The sequence below is a fragment of the Vombatus ursinus genome, unplaced genomic scaffold (assembly GCF_900497805.2).
Source record: "Vombatus ursinus unplaced genomic scaffold, bare-nosed wombat genome assembly UNPS02014798.1, whole genome shotgun sequence".
Classification (NCBI taxonomy): Eukaryota; Metazoa; Chordata; class Mammalia; order Diprotodontia; family Vombatidae; genus Vombatus; species Vombatus ursinus.
Genome location: NW_020954576.1, coordinates 47,865,186 through 47,883,453, shown reverse-complemented (window position 1 = coordinate 47,883,453; position 18,268 = coordinate 47,865,186). Strand labels below are relative to the sequence as shown.

The 18,268-nt window shown below is 45.0% G+C and overlaps 1 protein-coding gene across 2 annotated transcripts in view; it reads right to left on the bottom strand.

The window, feature by feature from the left end:
• The window catches only part of SLC41A1 (solute carrier family 41 member 1), a 39,916-nt gene that overhangs the window by 12,297 nt on the left and 9,351 nt on the right, over positions 1 to 18,268 (bottom strand). For both annotated transcript variants that reach the window (XM_027871608.1, XM_027871607.1), the window contains exons 3-9: positions 9,595 to 9,702; positions 7,351 to 7,422; positions 3,602 to 3,746; positions 3,367 to 3,513; positions 1,599 to 1,746; positions 1,064 to 1,143; positions 95 to 229 (exon numbers count right to left, since the gene is read on the bottom strand). In XM_027871608.1, the coding sequence (XP_027727409.1) occupies positions 95 to 229; positions 1,064 to 1,143; positions 1,599 to 1,746; positions 3,367 to 3,513; positions 3,602 to 3,746; positions 7,351 to 7,422; positions 9,595 to 9,702 (835 nt within the window). The remainder of the gene's footprint in view (positions 1 to 94; positions 230 to 1,063; positions 1,144 to 1,598; positions 1,747 to 3,366; positions 3,514 to 3,601; positions 3,747 to 7,350; positions 7,423 to 9,594; positions 9,703 to 18,268) is intronic.

Sequence of the window (18,268 nt, the reverse complement as noted above, 5' to 3'; positions counted from 1 at the left end):
GCTCTGAACTGAACTCGAAGTCTATGAATCAATCATCTGTCACTGTGTCTCAAGTCTGGGAAATACCCAAGAATTCTAGAGAAGTGAGCTTTACCGGGACTGAAGAAAGTGGTACAAGGACTAGGGCAGCGCCGGGGTGCTGGCTCTGAGCTTTCCCCTGGCATCCCGTTCATGTGCAGGTAGGTGGAGATGCGGCTGGCTTGGACCGCCACCAGATTGCCTCCGACACCTGCAGAGACAGACAGAGGTCTGGGGGTGAGGGAGGCAAAGGAACACGATTCCCCAATTTCTTATCATCCACTACCATGGACATCCTTCACATTGGGCCTGTGGCAGCACCCTAAGCTAACCCTTGGAGAATAAAACACTCAGAAGTCCTCATAAAAGGAAACAGGAACCTCGGCCCTCACTTTGAGGAAGACTTCAAGGCTGATCCATCCCCCAAGTCATCTCCCCCTCTTCCACATCTTTGGACACACATCATGTCTGCATGCTCATGTGTCCTTGTGCAGACAGGTAGGGTTCCAAAGTATGCAGACACATTTGCAGATTTCAAACACCTTTCTTCCCTATTAAGTGCTGTTTATCATCTTAAGACAAGTGAAAAGGTTCTGTAAGATCTCAGAGATGTGCCTCTGATCTTCTGTAGCTTGAGAGAAGTATAAAAATAGAAATAAACTGAAAAAATCGTGTCCTAAGAGGCACCAGGCACAGAGCAAGGCCCTATGTCTATGCCCCAATCAGGAGTCAACAAATTGCCCTATTACCAAGAGCTCTGAATGGTTTTTACATTATTAAATTCAATAAAAAAATTTTTTTTCTAATGTAAACACCATTTTTAGCTCAAGGGACATAGGAAGGTGGGAAGCTGGCTTAAGGGCCATAGTTTGCTGACCCTTAGCCCAAGACCATGCAAATAGGCCTCAGAATAATCTCAGAGTATCCAGTCTGAGATCTAGAACTGAGAACCAAGGATCTCTTCCAGGAAACGAACCTCAATAAGTTTATCTAAATCACTGTTTTTTAATCCTTTCCCTCAAAGCATTTGATGCTAGGAGCTCACCATTAATCACTGGAGTGAAGACAGCCATGCCAGCAAAGTTGGGGTCAGAGACAGTCTTGTCCAGGATGAGGCCCCCTACACTGTGGGGATGTAAGAGATGAGCAGACATACAGATAAATTTGAGACACCAGCTTCTGCCTCTAGGAGATACTTCCCTGATTTCAGAAAAGAACAGACCAGGTGGTTTCCTAGGGTCCCTCATTTTTTTAGTTGCTACCTTCCCACCCCCCACCCCAGTCCAGGACATAGGATCATATTTAGGTGCTTCTGGTCAGTCTACTATGGATTGAGTTTCACCATGGCACCCGAAGAACAACTGAGCCATACTTATGCTAGGCTAGCCACTTTTTATATCCCCCACCCTTCCCCACTACTCCCTTCACCAGCTTTAAGGGAGAAAGCACTCCCCAAAAAGTACCAACTACTACTACTAACCTAAGTCTCTTGTCTATCCCCACCTTCTAGGGCCGAAGCAGGAAGATTCTGGTAGGACCATGGACTTCGGGGAGGGTTCTCCTTGGAACACACACCCTACCTGCTGATGGCCATGGCAATGACGACTGGCTCCCATCCCGAGTACAACACCTCCCGAGTGGCTGGGCTCCTCTTGGCTAGTACCACCCACACAGGCAGCAGAGCCACAAAGAAGACACATACCAGAGGGTTGATATACGGCCGGCCCTCTGGGAAAAGGCAGAAAGAGAGTCGTGAGTACTGTCACTCCTGGCCCCACAGCCATCTTCTGAAGAACCCAACCCCCAACCCCTCCTTCATCCCAGCCTCACCCAGTGACCCACACCCTTTGTCCCGCTAGGAAGAATGGGGGTTCTGTAGCTAATGCTCTTCATCTTCTCCGAGACTCAGAATGAGAGCAGTTTTTGGGAGAGGGACCAAAGGCATTTCAGAAGAATGATGAATTATGCCGGGTGGCTTGGTTTTATTTTTTAATTTGAATTCAAATGTCATCACTTCTTCAAATGAATAATAATGATGACAATAATAATAATACTCTACGTTTATTTGGTCTTTTATACTGTTCAATGCACTTTCAAGTAACTTAGCTCCTTTTGACTCCTATAATCATTATCATCATGGCTCACTTTTATTTACCATTAAGGTTTACATACATTATCTTATTTGATCAAGACCTCTGTGAAGCAGGCAGTATTAACCTCATTTTACAAATAAGAAAGCCCTGATGGGGGAGGGGGGAGGGCTAGGGGCCTTGGCCAGGATCATTCAGATCTCTGGGCTCCCACGTCCTACATACTCCCTCAAGATCCTGCTCCTCCCCTTCATCTAAGAACATCTTCTTTTGGTTCCTCCGTTCAGGACAGTGATAAACCTCCTTATTCTATCCCTGCTCAGAGTCAACTTTAAATCTTCCTAAGCCTGCAGCAAGATCATAGATTTAGGCACTTGAAGGGGGCTTAGGGGTCCTCTAGTCCAACTAGATTCTAGTTTCCTCTAGTTTCCAATGAGGAAACTGAGAGCTGTCTAAAATTGCAGGTCATTAAGTAACAGAGCCAGGGTTCAAATCCAGGTCCTCTCCCTACGAATCCCATGTTTTCTCAGTGCACCACCTTCCCACTGACACTTGGATCAGTATTAAGGTCTTTCTAGTTATCTTGAACATTACAGATTACTCCTCTCCAAGAACTCCAGCCATACAGGCCTTCTATACATGCCACACTGCATGTCACCTTTGCCCTGGCTATGGTCCCCTATGTCTGAAATGCTTTCCTTCCTTAACTCTGCCTTCTATAATCTCTGGTTTTCTTTAAGGCTCAGCTCAAGTGTTACTGTCTGCAAGAGGCCATTCCTGGGTCCCTTCACTGCTAGGGCCTTTCCCTCATTGCTCCCTTCCCCTGACCTCCCCCCACCACCCCAGGTTGTCTTGTATCTCTTTTGCATATTCCTACACAGATGTGTATCATCTCCTCTGTTTGAATGTAAACTCCTTAAGTAAAGGGATTCTCTTCCTTTATCTTTGTCTTCCCAGGGTCTAGAATAGACCACGTGCCAGGCATGGCCCATGATAGGTACTTGAAAATAATGCTCATGACTGTTTGGTTGATTCTTTAGGTTTATGGACATTAAAAACTGCTTTCAAATTGAGCTTTTGTAAACAGAGGAAAACTATGTGCACATTTCTAGAACCCCTGGCAAGGTTCCCATTCCTAGCCCAGGGAACTTAGTCAACTGGCACATTGGCCACATGTTTAGACACAGCCTTGGTGCTTCATAATGTTAACCCTGACTCCTTCTTATTTGCCAATAATTCCCTGAGAGCAAAGTCTCACCCAGCTCCAGGTACAGCCCCCAGCTGATGCCTGACAGTAGTGCCAACGTGATGAGGTCTCCCAGACTGGCTGCAATGGGTGTGGCCACATTGTCAGGGTTGATCCCAATCTTCCTGGAGCCAATGATGACTCCAATCATAATCATGCCTGGTGGGGGGAGAAGAGGAGTAACAGAGTCAGGCTGGCATACGGGCATGGTGAGGGTTCTAATAAATACCCCTGGTTGGCTTCTTACCTAGAACCAGGGAAGCAATGAAGGCAGTGGACACACTGCTGGCACATAGCAAAATGGCGTGGCTGATGCTGAAGTGACCATCAGGGATCCAGCCGAAGATGACGGCTGCAATGGAGGCCAGGAAGCCCACGACCGTGGCCTGCACCTGGGGCAAGTGGTGAAGCATGAGAAAGACTCGGGAGCGTGGGTGAGTCCACAAAGAAGAAAAACAGTTTCTCTTAGTGTTTACCTACTATCTCTTCAAAGGATCTCAAACTTCTTGTCTCCCAACAGTCTGAGGAGCTAGGATGGTGTTAGCGCCCCACTTTTACTGGCTCCCTGAATCATGCCTCATAGTACTCTTCTATTTCTTTTCTTCCTTGCTCAAGCCTCCAACCATCTTCCATTCCTACCTCCCCCTTTTTGCAGAACATTTAGCCTCTTACTTCATGAGATTTAGGTAATTCGGTGTAAACACCGCCTGTCCCCTCTTCCATTCCTTTCCCACCCTCTCTTCCTTCTTTCCCTCTATTTACAGAAGCACCCCTACCCTTCAGCATAGCTTACTTCTCTACCTGTGCCCAAGATACCATTCCCTCTTGCTTCCTCCAGAACCTTGCTTCAGAAATCATCCCTGGCTCTGTTCCTTGCTACAGGCCCACAGAATTCACTCCTTCCTCACCTCCACCTCATAGAATCCCTCACTTTCTCCACAACTTAGCACAAGCACCACCTTCTCCATGAGGTCCTTCCTGAGCTCTCCAATTACTAGAGTCCTCCTTGACTACCCTGGATATAATGACCTTGTATTTATTCTTGATATACATACATATGCATAGATGTACATTTATGAATAGATACATGTGTATATATACACACATACATAATATATGTGTGTGTGTGTGTGTGTGTGTGTGTGTGTGTGTGTGTAAAAAGAAAAGAGACATCAGGCTGTAGTGGATAGAGGGACGGCCTTAAAGCCAGAAAGACCCAAGTTCTAGGTCTGCCCCTGACACAAACCAGTTGGGTGACTCTGGGAAAGTCACTGACTGCTCTAAGCAGCTTTCTAAGATGGGGGCTCTTCACCTAGGGATTAAATGACCTCTTTACTTCAATATAACTGGTGTTCTGTCCAATCCAATGGATTTTATCTTACGTATTTAAAAATGTTATTCTGAGAAGGAATCCATGGCGTACAACAAAATGTTAAAATCCCCTGTAAGACTAAGTTGCAGAGAAGGTGCCAACCTAGATTAGTAGAGGGGGTTTCTTCATGTCGGAGTTCTCTATAATCTAGGTCCAGGCCCTATCCCGGTACTTAAATGTATGCATGTTGTCTTCTGAGAGAACATAAACTCAAGTCATTTTTTGGTTGCTATATCCGTAGCTCAATGACTGGCATATTGCAAGTGCTCAAGAAATGAGTGTCGATTGATTAGCTCCTTCTCATTTTACAAATATGCCCAGGACTCCTCGATCTTAAAAAAACAAAAGCTGTCCATCGGTCTTTCCACCCTAAGCCAGTGATCGTTCCATCTCTCTCCTCCCCTTCCCTGCTAAACCTCTCAAAAAGGTTGTCTGTGCGGTAAGCTCCTAAGAGCATGGCCACGGTGTATACTTCTTCTGCATCCTATATAATATTTAAGAACATTTCTGAGCATAGAGTCAGTACTCAATAAATTTTTATTAAAATACATTTTCCTCCCTTTCAAAAAAAAAAGTTGTCTCTACCTGATATCTCAACTTCCTCACCACCTACTTTCTCCTCACCCCCCCAGCAATCTGGCTTCTGCACCTGCTTTATCAGAACTCCTCTCTCAAATGCCATTAATGACTGACTTTACCAAATTCAATGGCCCTTTCCAAGTCTTTATCCTCCTTGACTTCTTGGAAACAGCTGATGCTGTTGCTGATGCAATATTCTCTTGCCTCTTCCAACCTCTTTGACCCCTCCTCTGTCTTTGTTCCCTTCCCAGCCCCTTAGGTAGGTGTCCTCCAAGGGTCCATCCTTAACTTTTTTCTCTCTATCTTTCCCATTTCCTGTATTCCCACGGCTTCATGGGAATGAAGATGCCTGCCAAATCCATATCCAGCTCCAAACCTGTAACTCCAAGCTGGCACCTCAAACCCAGCATGTCCAAGACAAAATTTACCATTTTTCCCCCTAAACTGCTCCTGCCTCCACCATTTCTGTCATTGTTACTACCATTCACCCAGTCTCCCATGTTTGAAACTTTTGGAGTTATTCTTCACTACCGCTCTCCCTCATCTCTCACAGCCAATCACTTCTATGTCCCAACACCTGTGGATTCCACTTCTGCAAAACCTCTTGTAACCATCCCCTTCCCTCCATTCTCTCAACTGCTTCCCAGTACAGGAGACTCATTGCCACTCACCCTGGCTTTTGTCACAGCCTTCTAACAGGTCTTGCCACCTCTAGCTCTCTATCCCCATACTTCATTTTGTCCATTCTTCATAAGGCCACCAGAATAATTTTCATTATGCATAAACCTGGTTATATCACTCTTCTGCTCCCCAGTGACTAAAGCTAAAACTCCTCTGTGTGGGATTTAAGGTCCTTCAACACGTGGTACCTCCCTATCTTTCCAATCTTATTCTCACTGCTCACCCATGCACATTCCATGCTCTAGCCAAATAGGCCTGCTCTCTGGGCAAGAGAACAGCTTACATTTTCCTGACTGTGCTTGTGTTCATGCTGTGCCCTGTGGCTGAATGTTCCTTCTTCTCCCTCTTACCTGCTGAATTACTTCCTAGCCTTTAGACCTTAACTGCTGCTTCCTCCTCAAGAAAGTGTCCCATGATCCCCTGCTGGTACCAATGGCTCATTCATGTAATATTTTACTTGGTACCTCTTTAATGGACTTCTGTAAATTTTCTTTTCACTATAGTTTTCACTATAGTCTGTGTTACAACCTCCCTAATGAGACTGAAAGCTTCATGAGGGTAGGGGATGGATCTCTGCTGAACTCTGGTTATCTCCAAATACAGTAGTGCTCTGCAAACAGTAGGTGCTTAGTAAAGGTTGAACAGACTGAATTAAATTAGTTCCTCAGGAGGAGGGGCTATGTCTTTAAAAAGAAAATTGGTCCCTTGCTGCCAACTAACACAGACCTCCTCACTTAGCAGATGCCTAAGACATGGCATTGAACTTCGGTTGTGGTCTTCTGTCTCCTATGTTAATTTGGGGTTTGACCTAGATGATCACTAAAGTTCCTTCTGGTCTTAGGTCCTTGACTAATAGGATCTCTCTACTGGGATGGAGTTGAGACCCACTGAGGGGAAGTTGGGCAGACCACTAAGGTGTGTGGACTCCCAGCCCCATATCTACAAGGCTTTGTGTGGCTCTGGGATGACAGAAGCAGAGGGTGTCTGAGCATTCCCAATTCCTCTTCTGTAGCTCCTTTATGTTATCAAACTGTCCTTCTATCCTCAGGATGGCCCTGGGGAACAGAAGCCCCTGGGGAAGATGTGGTGATCCTTCAGGTTCTTCTGTTTTGGCCGTTTTCCTGAGTAACTTGGTTACCACTCAGTGCTGTTTTGGGTGGAAGCCAGCTCAGCGAGGCAATGGAAGTCACCTCAGGAACCACGTTCTGCTCTAGAGATGCTAGATTATATCTAAGTCATCTTGTTCTGGGCCGAGGCGCTCCCTCCCAAAGGGCTCAGCACTTCCCTAGGGATTTCTTCCTCTCTGCTTAGGTCTGCCTGCTCCCACCACCCTTCTCTCCCTACTGTCCTCTATTCACACTCACCTGGATAAGGGCCATGTTTCCAGTGATCATCTTCCAAAGCTCCTTTGGTGTGTCCATGTGCCCAATGTTGGCCTGGCAGGGCAAAGGGAAGAAGGTTCAAAGTGAGAGATAGAGAACTGTCATCTAGGATAGGATGGGAAGTCAGACTAACAAGCCCCCTAAAGACCCTTCCAACTCCAAGTGTCTGTAAGAAGCCCTTCAGTTCCTGGTCAAAGGGCATGGGACAGAAGCCTACAAGCTCTGCCACAGTTTCATGAGTGTCGGGGAGAGGCACAGGATCTTTCTTTGATAAAGAGAACCTGGGCCTGGAGGAGGTAGAATTGTGCAAAAAGGAGGCCTGGGTTTGAGTCTCAGGTCCTTTCCCCTACCCATTTAATACTCTATGACCCTGGCCAAGGAACTTCTTCTCTCTGAACCTCTATAAACTGAGGACAATAATACCTGAATTACTTATTTCACAGGGTTGTTATAAGGCCCAAATAAGACAACAGATCTAAAATGTTTTATAAGTCAACAAATATTTATTAAACACCTACAATGTGCCAGGTACTGTGCTACAATGGTAAATTATAATATCTATCATATATAAATGTAAGCTATATACATATAGGTTATTATTTTCAATATTATTATAGCAAAAAGTACTTAGGGTCTTAAGGATAATAACTGGGTTATTACTTACTTATTACTTATTATTACTTATCACACCTACTTCACTGGGTTGTTATAAGGTCCAAATGAAACACGGATCTAAAAATGTTAATATTTATTAAACACCTACAATGTGCTGGTACTGTGGTAAATGTGGTAAAAATTATTACATTATTACATCTACAATGTGCCAGGTACTATGCTATAATGCTAAATTATTGCATTATAATATATGTTACATATAAATGGCAAGCTATATAAATATAGGCTATTATTGTCAATATTATTATAGCAAAAAGTGCTTTGGTCTTAAGGCTAATAACTGAACTACCTACTTCACAGGATTCTTATGAGGCTCAAATAAGATAACAGATTTAAAATGCTCGTAAGTGAAGTCAACAAATATTTATTAAGCACCCACAATATGCTAGGTACCATGTTAAGCTCTATGTAATATGAATGGTAAATTATATTATAATATCTATTATATTATAATGTTTACATATAATCTATAATATAATATCTATTATAGTATAAAATCAATGGCAAACTATGTAACTGTAGGCTATTTTTTCAATGTTATAGCTAAAGTGCTTAGGGTCTTAAGGTGAAGGAATTTCCATTGTCCTCCTACCTCTGTAGCCTCAGTGAGCAGAGATGAGATGACTCACCTTCCTTTGAGCTCCAGCTTTGTGTTCCCAGACTAGGTCAGGATGGCTTCAATATCTGGCTTTGAAGTTTACCCCCCTCCCCACCCTTGATAAGAGAAGGTTAGGCATCCAGAGCCCAGCAGGAGGTGAGTTCCCACTGCACTGGCAGAGTGCCTAATAAGCAGAGGTAACATTGGGCCAGAAGCGGAGATGGGCTCTGGGCTAGATTTAGGATAGGTCAACCTAGCTTCTCTCCTTTTTATGCAGATGGAACACGGCCCCTTTGGTGAGCTAGGAGATGGTGCCAGTCACTCCTGTCATCTACCACCCCTCACTATGAACTTCAACGCTCTGGTTCCTGGACCCTGAATCCATTCCAGGGGTTTTCTGTCCCAGAACCCTCAATGCAGATTGAGTTGGTAGCCCCCTCCCCTCAGTCCATTCTTGTTCCCCTGTCTCTGTGCTCAATAAACAGTCAGAAGAACTGATTCGGGGAAGAGGAGATGGGGGCTGGGGGTGGGGCTGGCCGGTACTGGCTCTACTCCAGTCCCAGCTGCAGAGTTGGGCTGGAGATCAGAGAAGGCCCCCATCTGCGCAGGGCAGGAGGGGAGGGGAAGGAATCAGCACGGTGCCATCCAGTCAAAGCTGCACAAACAGTCATGAGGTGGCCCCAGAGCGTGGGGAGGGGGACAGACGGGAGCAGAATTTGACCAGGCTGCCTGAAGACAGGGCCTGGGAGATGCTTGGAAGCAGGGAGCTCCCAACAGGAAAGACATCCAACTTGAAATCTCTTTCCACCTCTTCTATCTTCTTTCCCAGAGCACCAGTCTGGACTGAACAGCCACTCTCTAGTCTTTGATCCTGGATCAGGGCCTTCCTGAAGCCTTAAATAGAATCAGGTCCTCCCATGGATGCTTCCACAGCCCAACCCTTGGATACTCACAGCTGTTGACAGTCTTGATGCTAGTGTCATTTCCAGGTTCCCCTTGAGCCCCAGGAGTGCAGGGACCAGGATAAAGACCTCGGTTACATCCTTGAAGACTTCCCAGTGCTACAAGACAGGAAGAAGGTCCAGGTATAAGAGCAGGGCAGAAGATAAGGATGGAGGAAATCAGCATGGGAGTGAGGACCTTTCCCCCACAATCCCAACACCAAACTAAGTCAGTGGCACGCCTCCCATCCCCACAACTACAAAGACAAAAATGAACAATCAGTTCTTAAGCTCAAAGGAGTTCTTTACTGGGTAGCTATGACACTGGATAAGTAAACACAATGTACAAAAGAAAGGTATCTGAAATAATTTCAAGAGGAAGAAGGCACAAACACCAGGGAGACTTTGGAAAGGCATCCAGATGAAAGACGTATTTCAGTCACGACTTTCTGAAGAAAGATGGGAATTCCATGAGGCAGAGGTGAGGGGGTAGTGTAGATACATGCAATGTGGGACCCCTTATGCAAAGACATAGTGGCTAGAATTGCAGTTTATTATATGGGGCACAGCAAAATAGTGGAAATAGAGAGTATGTGAAAGGGAAAGATATGCCAGCTGCAAGTCCCTGTTCCACACAGGCCCCACTAATTTTTCCAAGGCACAGATTTGACCATGTCTCCCCTGCTTAGAAACCCTGGGGTGACTCAATCTGTTGTTGCCTTTTGTTTAAAACAGAATCTCCTCAGCTCAGCATCTAAAGTCTTCCACAATCTGGTTCCAGCCTACCTTTCCTGTCTTTTGTGGTACTTTCCTTTACACTCTAGGCTCCAGCCAAATCAGCTCATTAGCTGCTCTATGAACTCAACCGCCCAACTCCTACTTCTGCATATGTTCTCAGGTCATCTCCCAAGCCTGGTGTGTATACCCTCCTCTGCCTGACTCTTGGAATCTTTAACTTCCTTCAAGATTCATCTCAGAATATGTCTCCTCCAAGATACCTTTCCTGCCCTCTCCTGCCCAGCTCCCTAAATCGACTTATGTGTGCACAGGTTGTTCCCCTCTCATAACCCAGTAGAATGAAAACTCCCTGAGGGCAGGGCCTGTGTCATGCCTTACACATAGTAGGTGCATCATAAATGTCTGTGGAATTTGTTCAGGCTGAAGTCTTTATCTGGATCCCCTTCAACCTGCCCATTCAACCCCCACCCCCCCACCCCGCCCACTGCCCTAATTTGCCTTTAGTTCCATTTCTCCCCAGCGCTGTCCCTGCACATTATTGTTTCAGCTGTTCTGTACTGGGCTCTTTAGGTCTGGCGCTGAGCAGATTAGAAGCTTTGTTTGGTTTTTTTCTCCAAAGCTTTGCTGCTCTGTTGCAGAAACACCCCTTCAGGGCCAGCTGCCTTCCCTCTACCCATTTAAGGCCTCAGGACCACCAAGTACCAGTCTTCAAAGAGTCTTCCTTTCCCACCTCCTTCTCCTCTAATTAGGAAAGGCAGTATGATATAGGAGAAAGAACACTGGATTTGGGAATGAAAAAACCTAAGTTCATGGTATTTTTTTTTTTTTTGCTAGGCAATCAGGGTTAAGTGACTTGCCCAAGGTCACACAGCTAGTTAAGTGTCAAGGGTCTGAGGCTGGATTTGAACTCAGGTCCTCCTGATTCCAAGGCCAGAACTCTATGCACTGTGCCACCTAGCTGCCCCTAAACCTAGGTTCATGGGATGAGAAGCTTTAAGAGTCAATCCTTGCACATTACTGGTGAACAGTCCAGAAGTGACCTGGCCGAGGCTGTTGCCATTACTCATGTTATCCCTGGATTGCTAGATTCCCTCTGACCCGCCCTCCCCTTCATTCCTGATCCTCTTACCTATTTCCCTCCAGAGGACAGGGTGTGGATTAGAGATGTGTGGAAGCCACCGGATTCCAGGGATGGAGGTAGCTAGCTGCTTTAGGAAGCTACCTGAGCTTGGACTAAAACTGAATCACTTGCACATTAGCTTGAAGCCAAAGCTCCCTTGTCTGTGGTGAGGAATGGTGTCTCTGGTGTCTAGGGGAAAACTCTGGTTTCCTTATTTAGTATCTCAAATGGCAGGCCCTGGGGTTGAGGGTTGGGCTGGACAGTCAGGACGAGTAACCAAGGTACAAAGGAAAACATACCAGGAATTCTAGACTTAGCTTGACTGTGCTCCCCTTTGTACCTTTTTCCTTTCTTTATCTTAATTTCATCATCTGTAAAAGGTGGAGGATAGGATTAGGCAGCATTCTTGGGCCTCTTACCAATATGGTTGGGTTCCATTGACTTCTATATACCTCCCTTCCTCCTGGACCCCTCTGAGTTAAGGACAAGACTCAGGACAGAGGAAGAGACAGAGTGAGAATTACAAGGCGTGAAAGAAGTAGATCCCTTCCTCCCATTTTGAGGCACCCTCTTCCCCCATCTAATTTCATTAGTGTTAGATCTCACCCTTAGCACGGACATAAGGATCTTCCTGGGGGCATTCAGAGATATTTACACATACCCCCAGCTTCCCAAACCCGATGCCAGACACCCCAACGTCCATGCTCATGGCACTCTAATTAGGATACCTTCCCCAAGGTAGAGAAACATGAGTCCCTCTTTAGCCTAAAGAGCTATGTCCAAGAAAAAGGGTTAATCATGGTCTGCCTCAGTTGGAGAGGCTTCACCACCTGCCTCGGAGGAACTATTGCTCTTGGACACAATCAGTACATACCATTGGTGTTCTAGTTTCCTGTCACCGGGCCTCCAGTCCCCCTCCTTCTCCATCTCCCAAAGTAGATAAGCCAGTTCTGTGGGGGTAGGGAAAAAACCCCTCCCATCATTCTTCTCTCTTCTGTTCCACCTCCCCCTGACCAGGAATGGTGTCAACCTCACATTATCATAGTGGACTCCCTCCTGACAATGGGAACTACCAATCAAAGTATCATAGATGTAGAACAGCAAGGGAAATTAGAAAAGGCCATCGAATTGAACCTTCCCATTTTACAAATAAGGAAATTAAGGCTCAGAAAAACTAAATGACTTGCTTGAGGTCACATAGGTTATAAGTGACACAGATGAAATTCAAACCCGAATCCTCCGACTCTAAATCCAGCACTTTCCCCACCATAATATGCTGCCTTTCTAAATTCAAAACTTTCCTTTACCCTAAGCCCTTTCTCATTCTAGAAGATCTATTTTCCCTCCTATAAGGAAGCTCATTCCCAGGCCTCTCCCTGCTGCTGACAGCCACCATGGCTGGTCAGATGGAACCTTCTGCCCCATACCTTGGGTAGCTGCTGGAGGATATTATAGGGCTTACCATGGGGAAGCAAGCACAGGAGAAGGGCCTGCATTCACTCAGAGGGAACTTTTTGCTCTGGGCACTCAAAGACCTTCAAACCCTGGTCCCAAACTACCTTTTCAGCTTTATCTCATGATGCTCTTATTTGGATACCCTGTGCTCTAGCTAACCTGGAATTCCTCAAAAGAGTCCCTATGCTTTACTACTTTCACAGATTTTCTTACCTTTGTTCCTTTTCCTTAAATGTTCTTACTCTTTTCTTTTCCACCTGTTGAAACACTATATTATCTTGCAAGGCCTCGACAAAATTACACATTTATCAGACTTTCTTAATCCTTCCAACTAGAAATAAGCTCTTCCTTCTCTGAGCTCTCAAATGGTATACTAGAAATAACACTGGCCTTTGAGTAAGGAAGACCTGTGTTCGTACCCCACTCCTGACACTTACTAGCTGTATGACTCTGAGTAAGTCACTTCACCTCAATCTGCCTCCATTTCCTCATCTGTAAAATAGTGATAATAATAGCATCTACCTCTTAGTGTTGTTTTGAGGATAAAATGAGATAGGCATAAAGTGCTTTGCAAACTTTAAGTGCTATAGGTTAGCTATTATTACAAGGTTGTTGTGAGACTCAGAATGTACGCACACAGCTTTGCAAATCTTAAAGCACTATATTCATGTCAGCTATTTTGTATCTCTCATGTACATATCATACTTTTATATAATTTATTTGCCTATGTTATAAGCCTTAACTCCAATATCATTATTCACTAATATTTACATAGTATTTTACATGCATTATCTCATTTGATCCTCAAAACAACCAACTGCATAATACAGGCAACCCAATCCATTTTACAGATGAAGAAACTAAGGCTCATTAGCTATGGTCACATAATTAATAAATGTCAAAGGCAGGATTTGAACTTGTTTCTCCTGACTCAGAGTCCATGTTCTTTCACTAGGCTATGCTGTCTTTCCAAATAAGTAACTAATAGTGGTGTAAATATCCTACTATCCAAATAACCATTTAACTAACACAGACTGAAGCTCCAACAGGCAGGTTTCCCTGGCATGCCCTAATTCCTTGGGAATAGCCTAGCCCCAAAAGAACAGAAATTCCCACCCCTTCCCCACAATGCACAACACTCTCATGAACTGGGGTCATTCTTCCTCTCACCCTAAGTACACATTTAGTTTCCAAGTATCAATCTTCTTCCATTACCCCAAATCTGGCAGTTCAGAAGGCAGTTACCCTAGGCCAAAAAACTTCAGCTTCTAAGGGAGAAAAGGGGAAATAGGGAGCTTAGAGCTAGAAGTGGTGGGGCCCTAGGGCTAAAGAGTGGGTTGGAAAACAGCAAAAGTCAAATAGTGGCTTTTCTTTTCCCTGAGGTCTAGTTCAGACCCACCCTGCTCACCTAGAAAAAACTGGTTCAAATGCCAGTGGCTGCCCATGAATTGGAGCCAGAAAGCCAAACCACCCCCCACGTCTTCCTGCTCTTTCTATAGATGGAAAAATGTAAGTTCTAGGAAGATCTGCTCTATTCCTGGAACATGGACACCCGTGTGTTGCCTCTGTCTTGAGTATCTGAAGAGTCCTTTTCATCCATGTGGGTAATGTACCCTATTCCCATTCCACTTTGATAACCTCTAAGCCTCAAACCTCTGAAACGCTCAGAATTGGGAGAGGGTGGGATTGTAGCCCTCTCTGGGAGCTTCCCTCACTTCTCACTCCACCTTTCCTCCTTTCAACTATACTCTCTCTTTCCCTAAGTCCCCCCTTTCCCACCATGGTCCCCTACATATCTTTCTGACCCTTAACTTTTCCAGCATCTAAACATTTCACCACTCTAGGAGGAGTTGGCCCTAGGGAGAGGAAGAAGAAAGGCAACCCACTATCAACCATGGCAGGGAAGAAAGTTCATAGCCAAGAAGGGAAGAATATTGGAGCAGCAAGAGGACCCACTTGGGAGTGATCAGACAGGGAGGAAGTGAGGAGTGGAAACCTGTCCATCCTCCCTCAGAAGGCAGCTGGAGTGTCCTGCCCTTCAGCCTGCCTCCACCCCCTGAGGAACCCTCTAGGCGCTAGGGGTAAGGGGCCAGACAGCACAAGCACAGCTTGAGACCCACATCTGAGGGGAGGGAGAAGGCAAGAGGTAAGCCCAAAACAAACAAACCCCTTGATAGCAGGTGGGGTCCAGAGTGAAGAGAAGCACAAGGGTGCAGCCAACTGGGCCTCTGCTTGGGGGAGACAAAAGCCTCAGCAGAATTCCACCATCAATGTCAAGGATGTTTCTTTTCCATCCGACTCCACCTTCTCAAGCCTCATTCCCACCTTTCACCTCCTCTCCCTCTCCCTCTCTCTCTCTCAACAGATGAGTGACTATCCAGGCTACTTTCCCCCACCCCATCAAAGCTGGAGAAACAGAGATCAACTTAAGGTAGCACAGAAAGTTAAATGAAGGCTGCATTTGGAATTGGGGGACCTTGATCTGAATCCTGGCTGTCACTTCTTCCTGTGTAACTGTGGACTAACTGTTTAACCCCTTTTTGTCTTTTTTTGTTTAACCCCTTATCTGTAAAATGAGTGTGTGAGTGTGTGTGTGTGAATAAGATGACCTTTAGGGTCTCTTGCAGCTCTCAAGCCTATAGTCCAATGGTTCTGCTTGGTAAGTAGAATGCTAGGATGGGGACATTGGGGTTATAGCTCCTTTATTCTCCTCTACGCGATTCCACCAACCTTAACCCATCTGGGAGGCAGACAACAAAAAGATGGAGGTAGGGTAGGCTAAGGCATTATTTCTCCTCTCTTTCGCACCCTTCCCTACTTTATAGAATACTGAACTTGGAAATCAACAAGATTTTGGTTCCAACTCCACTTTCAACATTTAGTAGGTAGGTGACTAAGGGGAAAGTCAATTAACGTCTTCTCATTTTTTCATCTTTCTTGGCCTTTCTGTAGCATTTAGAATTGCTGACCATGCCCTCCTTTTCCCTCCTGTATAATTTCTTTTTTTTCCTTTCTGGACACTACTCTTTCTTGGTTTTCCTCCCGCCCATCTGCTTCTTCTTAGTCCATGCCCTCCCCTTTAGGTGTGGTTCTATCCCAGGGGTCAGTTGGGGGCCCTCTTCGATGGTTATTGCCTCTCTTGGTGATCTCATCAACTCCCATGGGTTTACCTCTAATCTCTACGACTTTTTAATATACACATCCAGTCCTCATCTCACTCCTGAGCTCCAGTCCTGTATCACCGACTGGCTGCTGTTTACCTCCAACTGGATTTCCCCCAAGTCTAGATTCAACATATCCCAAACCAAACTCATTATTTTCCCTTCATGATCTTCCTCTTCCTAAATTCCATATTTCTGTAAAGGTCACCAGGAGAAGGGGGAATGGAATAAGCATTTATATCAGTGTCTGCTATATGCCAGTCACTGTGCTAAGTTCTTTTTACAAATATTATCTCATTTCATCTCCACAACATACCTGAGAGGTAGGTGTGATTATTATCCTCATTTTACAGTTGAGGAAACTGAGGCAAATAGGGTTAAGTAACTTGCACAGGGTCACACAGCAAGTAAGTGTCTAAGGCCACATCTGAATTCAGGTCCTCCTGAATCCAGTGCTGACTCTAAGCACTGTACTGCCTGGGTGCCCTAAGGCAGGCTTCCTCCTGCCTCTGTGCAAACTTCTTTGGTGCCTAGAGCCCTTCACATCTGGATCCAATCTATCTTTTCAGGCTAAATTCACATATTTTTCCCTTAACAAATTCCATACCCCCTCCAACCCAACACCCCCAAATTGGTTCAACTGTTGTTCCCTATATATGTACACGATATTAAATTTCCCGTTTCCACGTCTTTGTACAGATTATGATCCCTGGTGAGAATGCTATTCTTTCTCACCTCCTCAAAGGAGGCATTCTTTGGTTTCTGTTCCTCCAGGCTTCAGGTGATAGGAAGCCAATATGGAAATCTGAGCCCACAATTGGTACAACAAAAAATATATTTAACAAATATATGTCAGGTTTCCCTCCTCGTGTGTGTGTGTGTGTGGGTGTGGGTGCCCGCGCGCCAGTATGACGCTGCTTGGGGAGGGAGGACTATGCTGTGGAACAAGTCATACAATGCTAGACACAGTGGTTTATTTTGATTAACTGTACTCTCTGTCAAAGAGAAGGCTCTGTTGGGTGGGCAATTATTGGAAATTAACAGTGAAATTTAAAAAAAACACTTCAAAAATCAATAAAATATTTACACACACACACACAAAGGGGACTCTATGCCTCCCATTGATAAACAGGTCAGACTAGGTGAAGAGAGACTTAAGTTAGAGAGGTCAGCTGGGAAGGTAGAGCAGTAGTCAACAAATAAGGAAATTAGAGCCTGTATTAAAGTCAGGGATGAAGGAAGGGACTAGGCTTTATCTAAATTTCTTATCTTCTCCTAAGCCTGGAACAATGGACTCTGCTCTCAATCAGCACCAGCTAAATGTTGACTTCAAAGGAACATAAAGAAAGAGGAGTTTAGATTACTTCCCCTCCCGTAGTTATCATATGTATACTTTTAATTTATCTGTGTACCTGTTGTTTCTTGAGGGCAGGGACTTTCATTTTTCTTTGGGAATCCACAGTGCCTAGTACTATGGCATACTGTAGGTGCTTAATAAAATGCTTGTTGAAATGAATCAGATTCATTCATATATAAAATGGGGTTAACAGTACCTATAGCACCTACCTTCACAAGGTTGCTAATGAGCTAATGCCCTTTGAGATAAATGAGATCAAGGCTTTCTTTTTTAAGTCTCAAACATATTATATGAATGTCAGCTACATCCCCATCACATCCCCTAGGGCTGCCAGGATCAAAGAATTCATCACCAAGGGGCCAGCCCACTGGTATGGAACTTCTCCAGATTTAGCCAGGCTGGACCATCCTCCAGGCCCTTCAAGCATGATAGAACCTGTCAGAGCTTGTGGCCTTCTGGCATATAGCTTTTGAGAGCCAAGGGTGGTTACTGCTGTACTAAGTAAAGCACTGAGGTGAGATCTTTATAGAGGCCCACAATGGACAGGCATGGATCAACTGTGACCTGTATCTTCAGAGAGAATGCCCAGAATGGCTGCTTCCCTTCTTCCTACAAACATGCCCACATCTCCCCCATCTTCACCTCTCACTACTTTCCTCCATCCCTGTCAACTATCATTTATATCTCTCTCCCCTTTTGTGGCTAAACTTGTAGGCTATCCACAATACTTGCAGATTTCTTTCTTGCTTCTCATTTTCTTCTTAACTCTCTTAAGTCGAGCTTTCAGTCTCATCATCTAACTGAAATCACTCTCTTGAAAGTCAATAATGATCTTTTAATTGCTAAATCTAATGG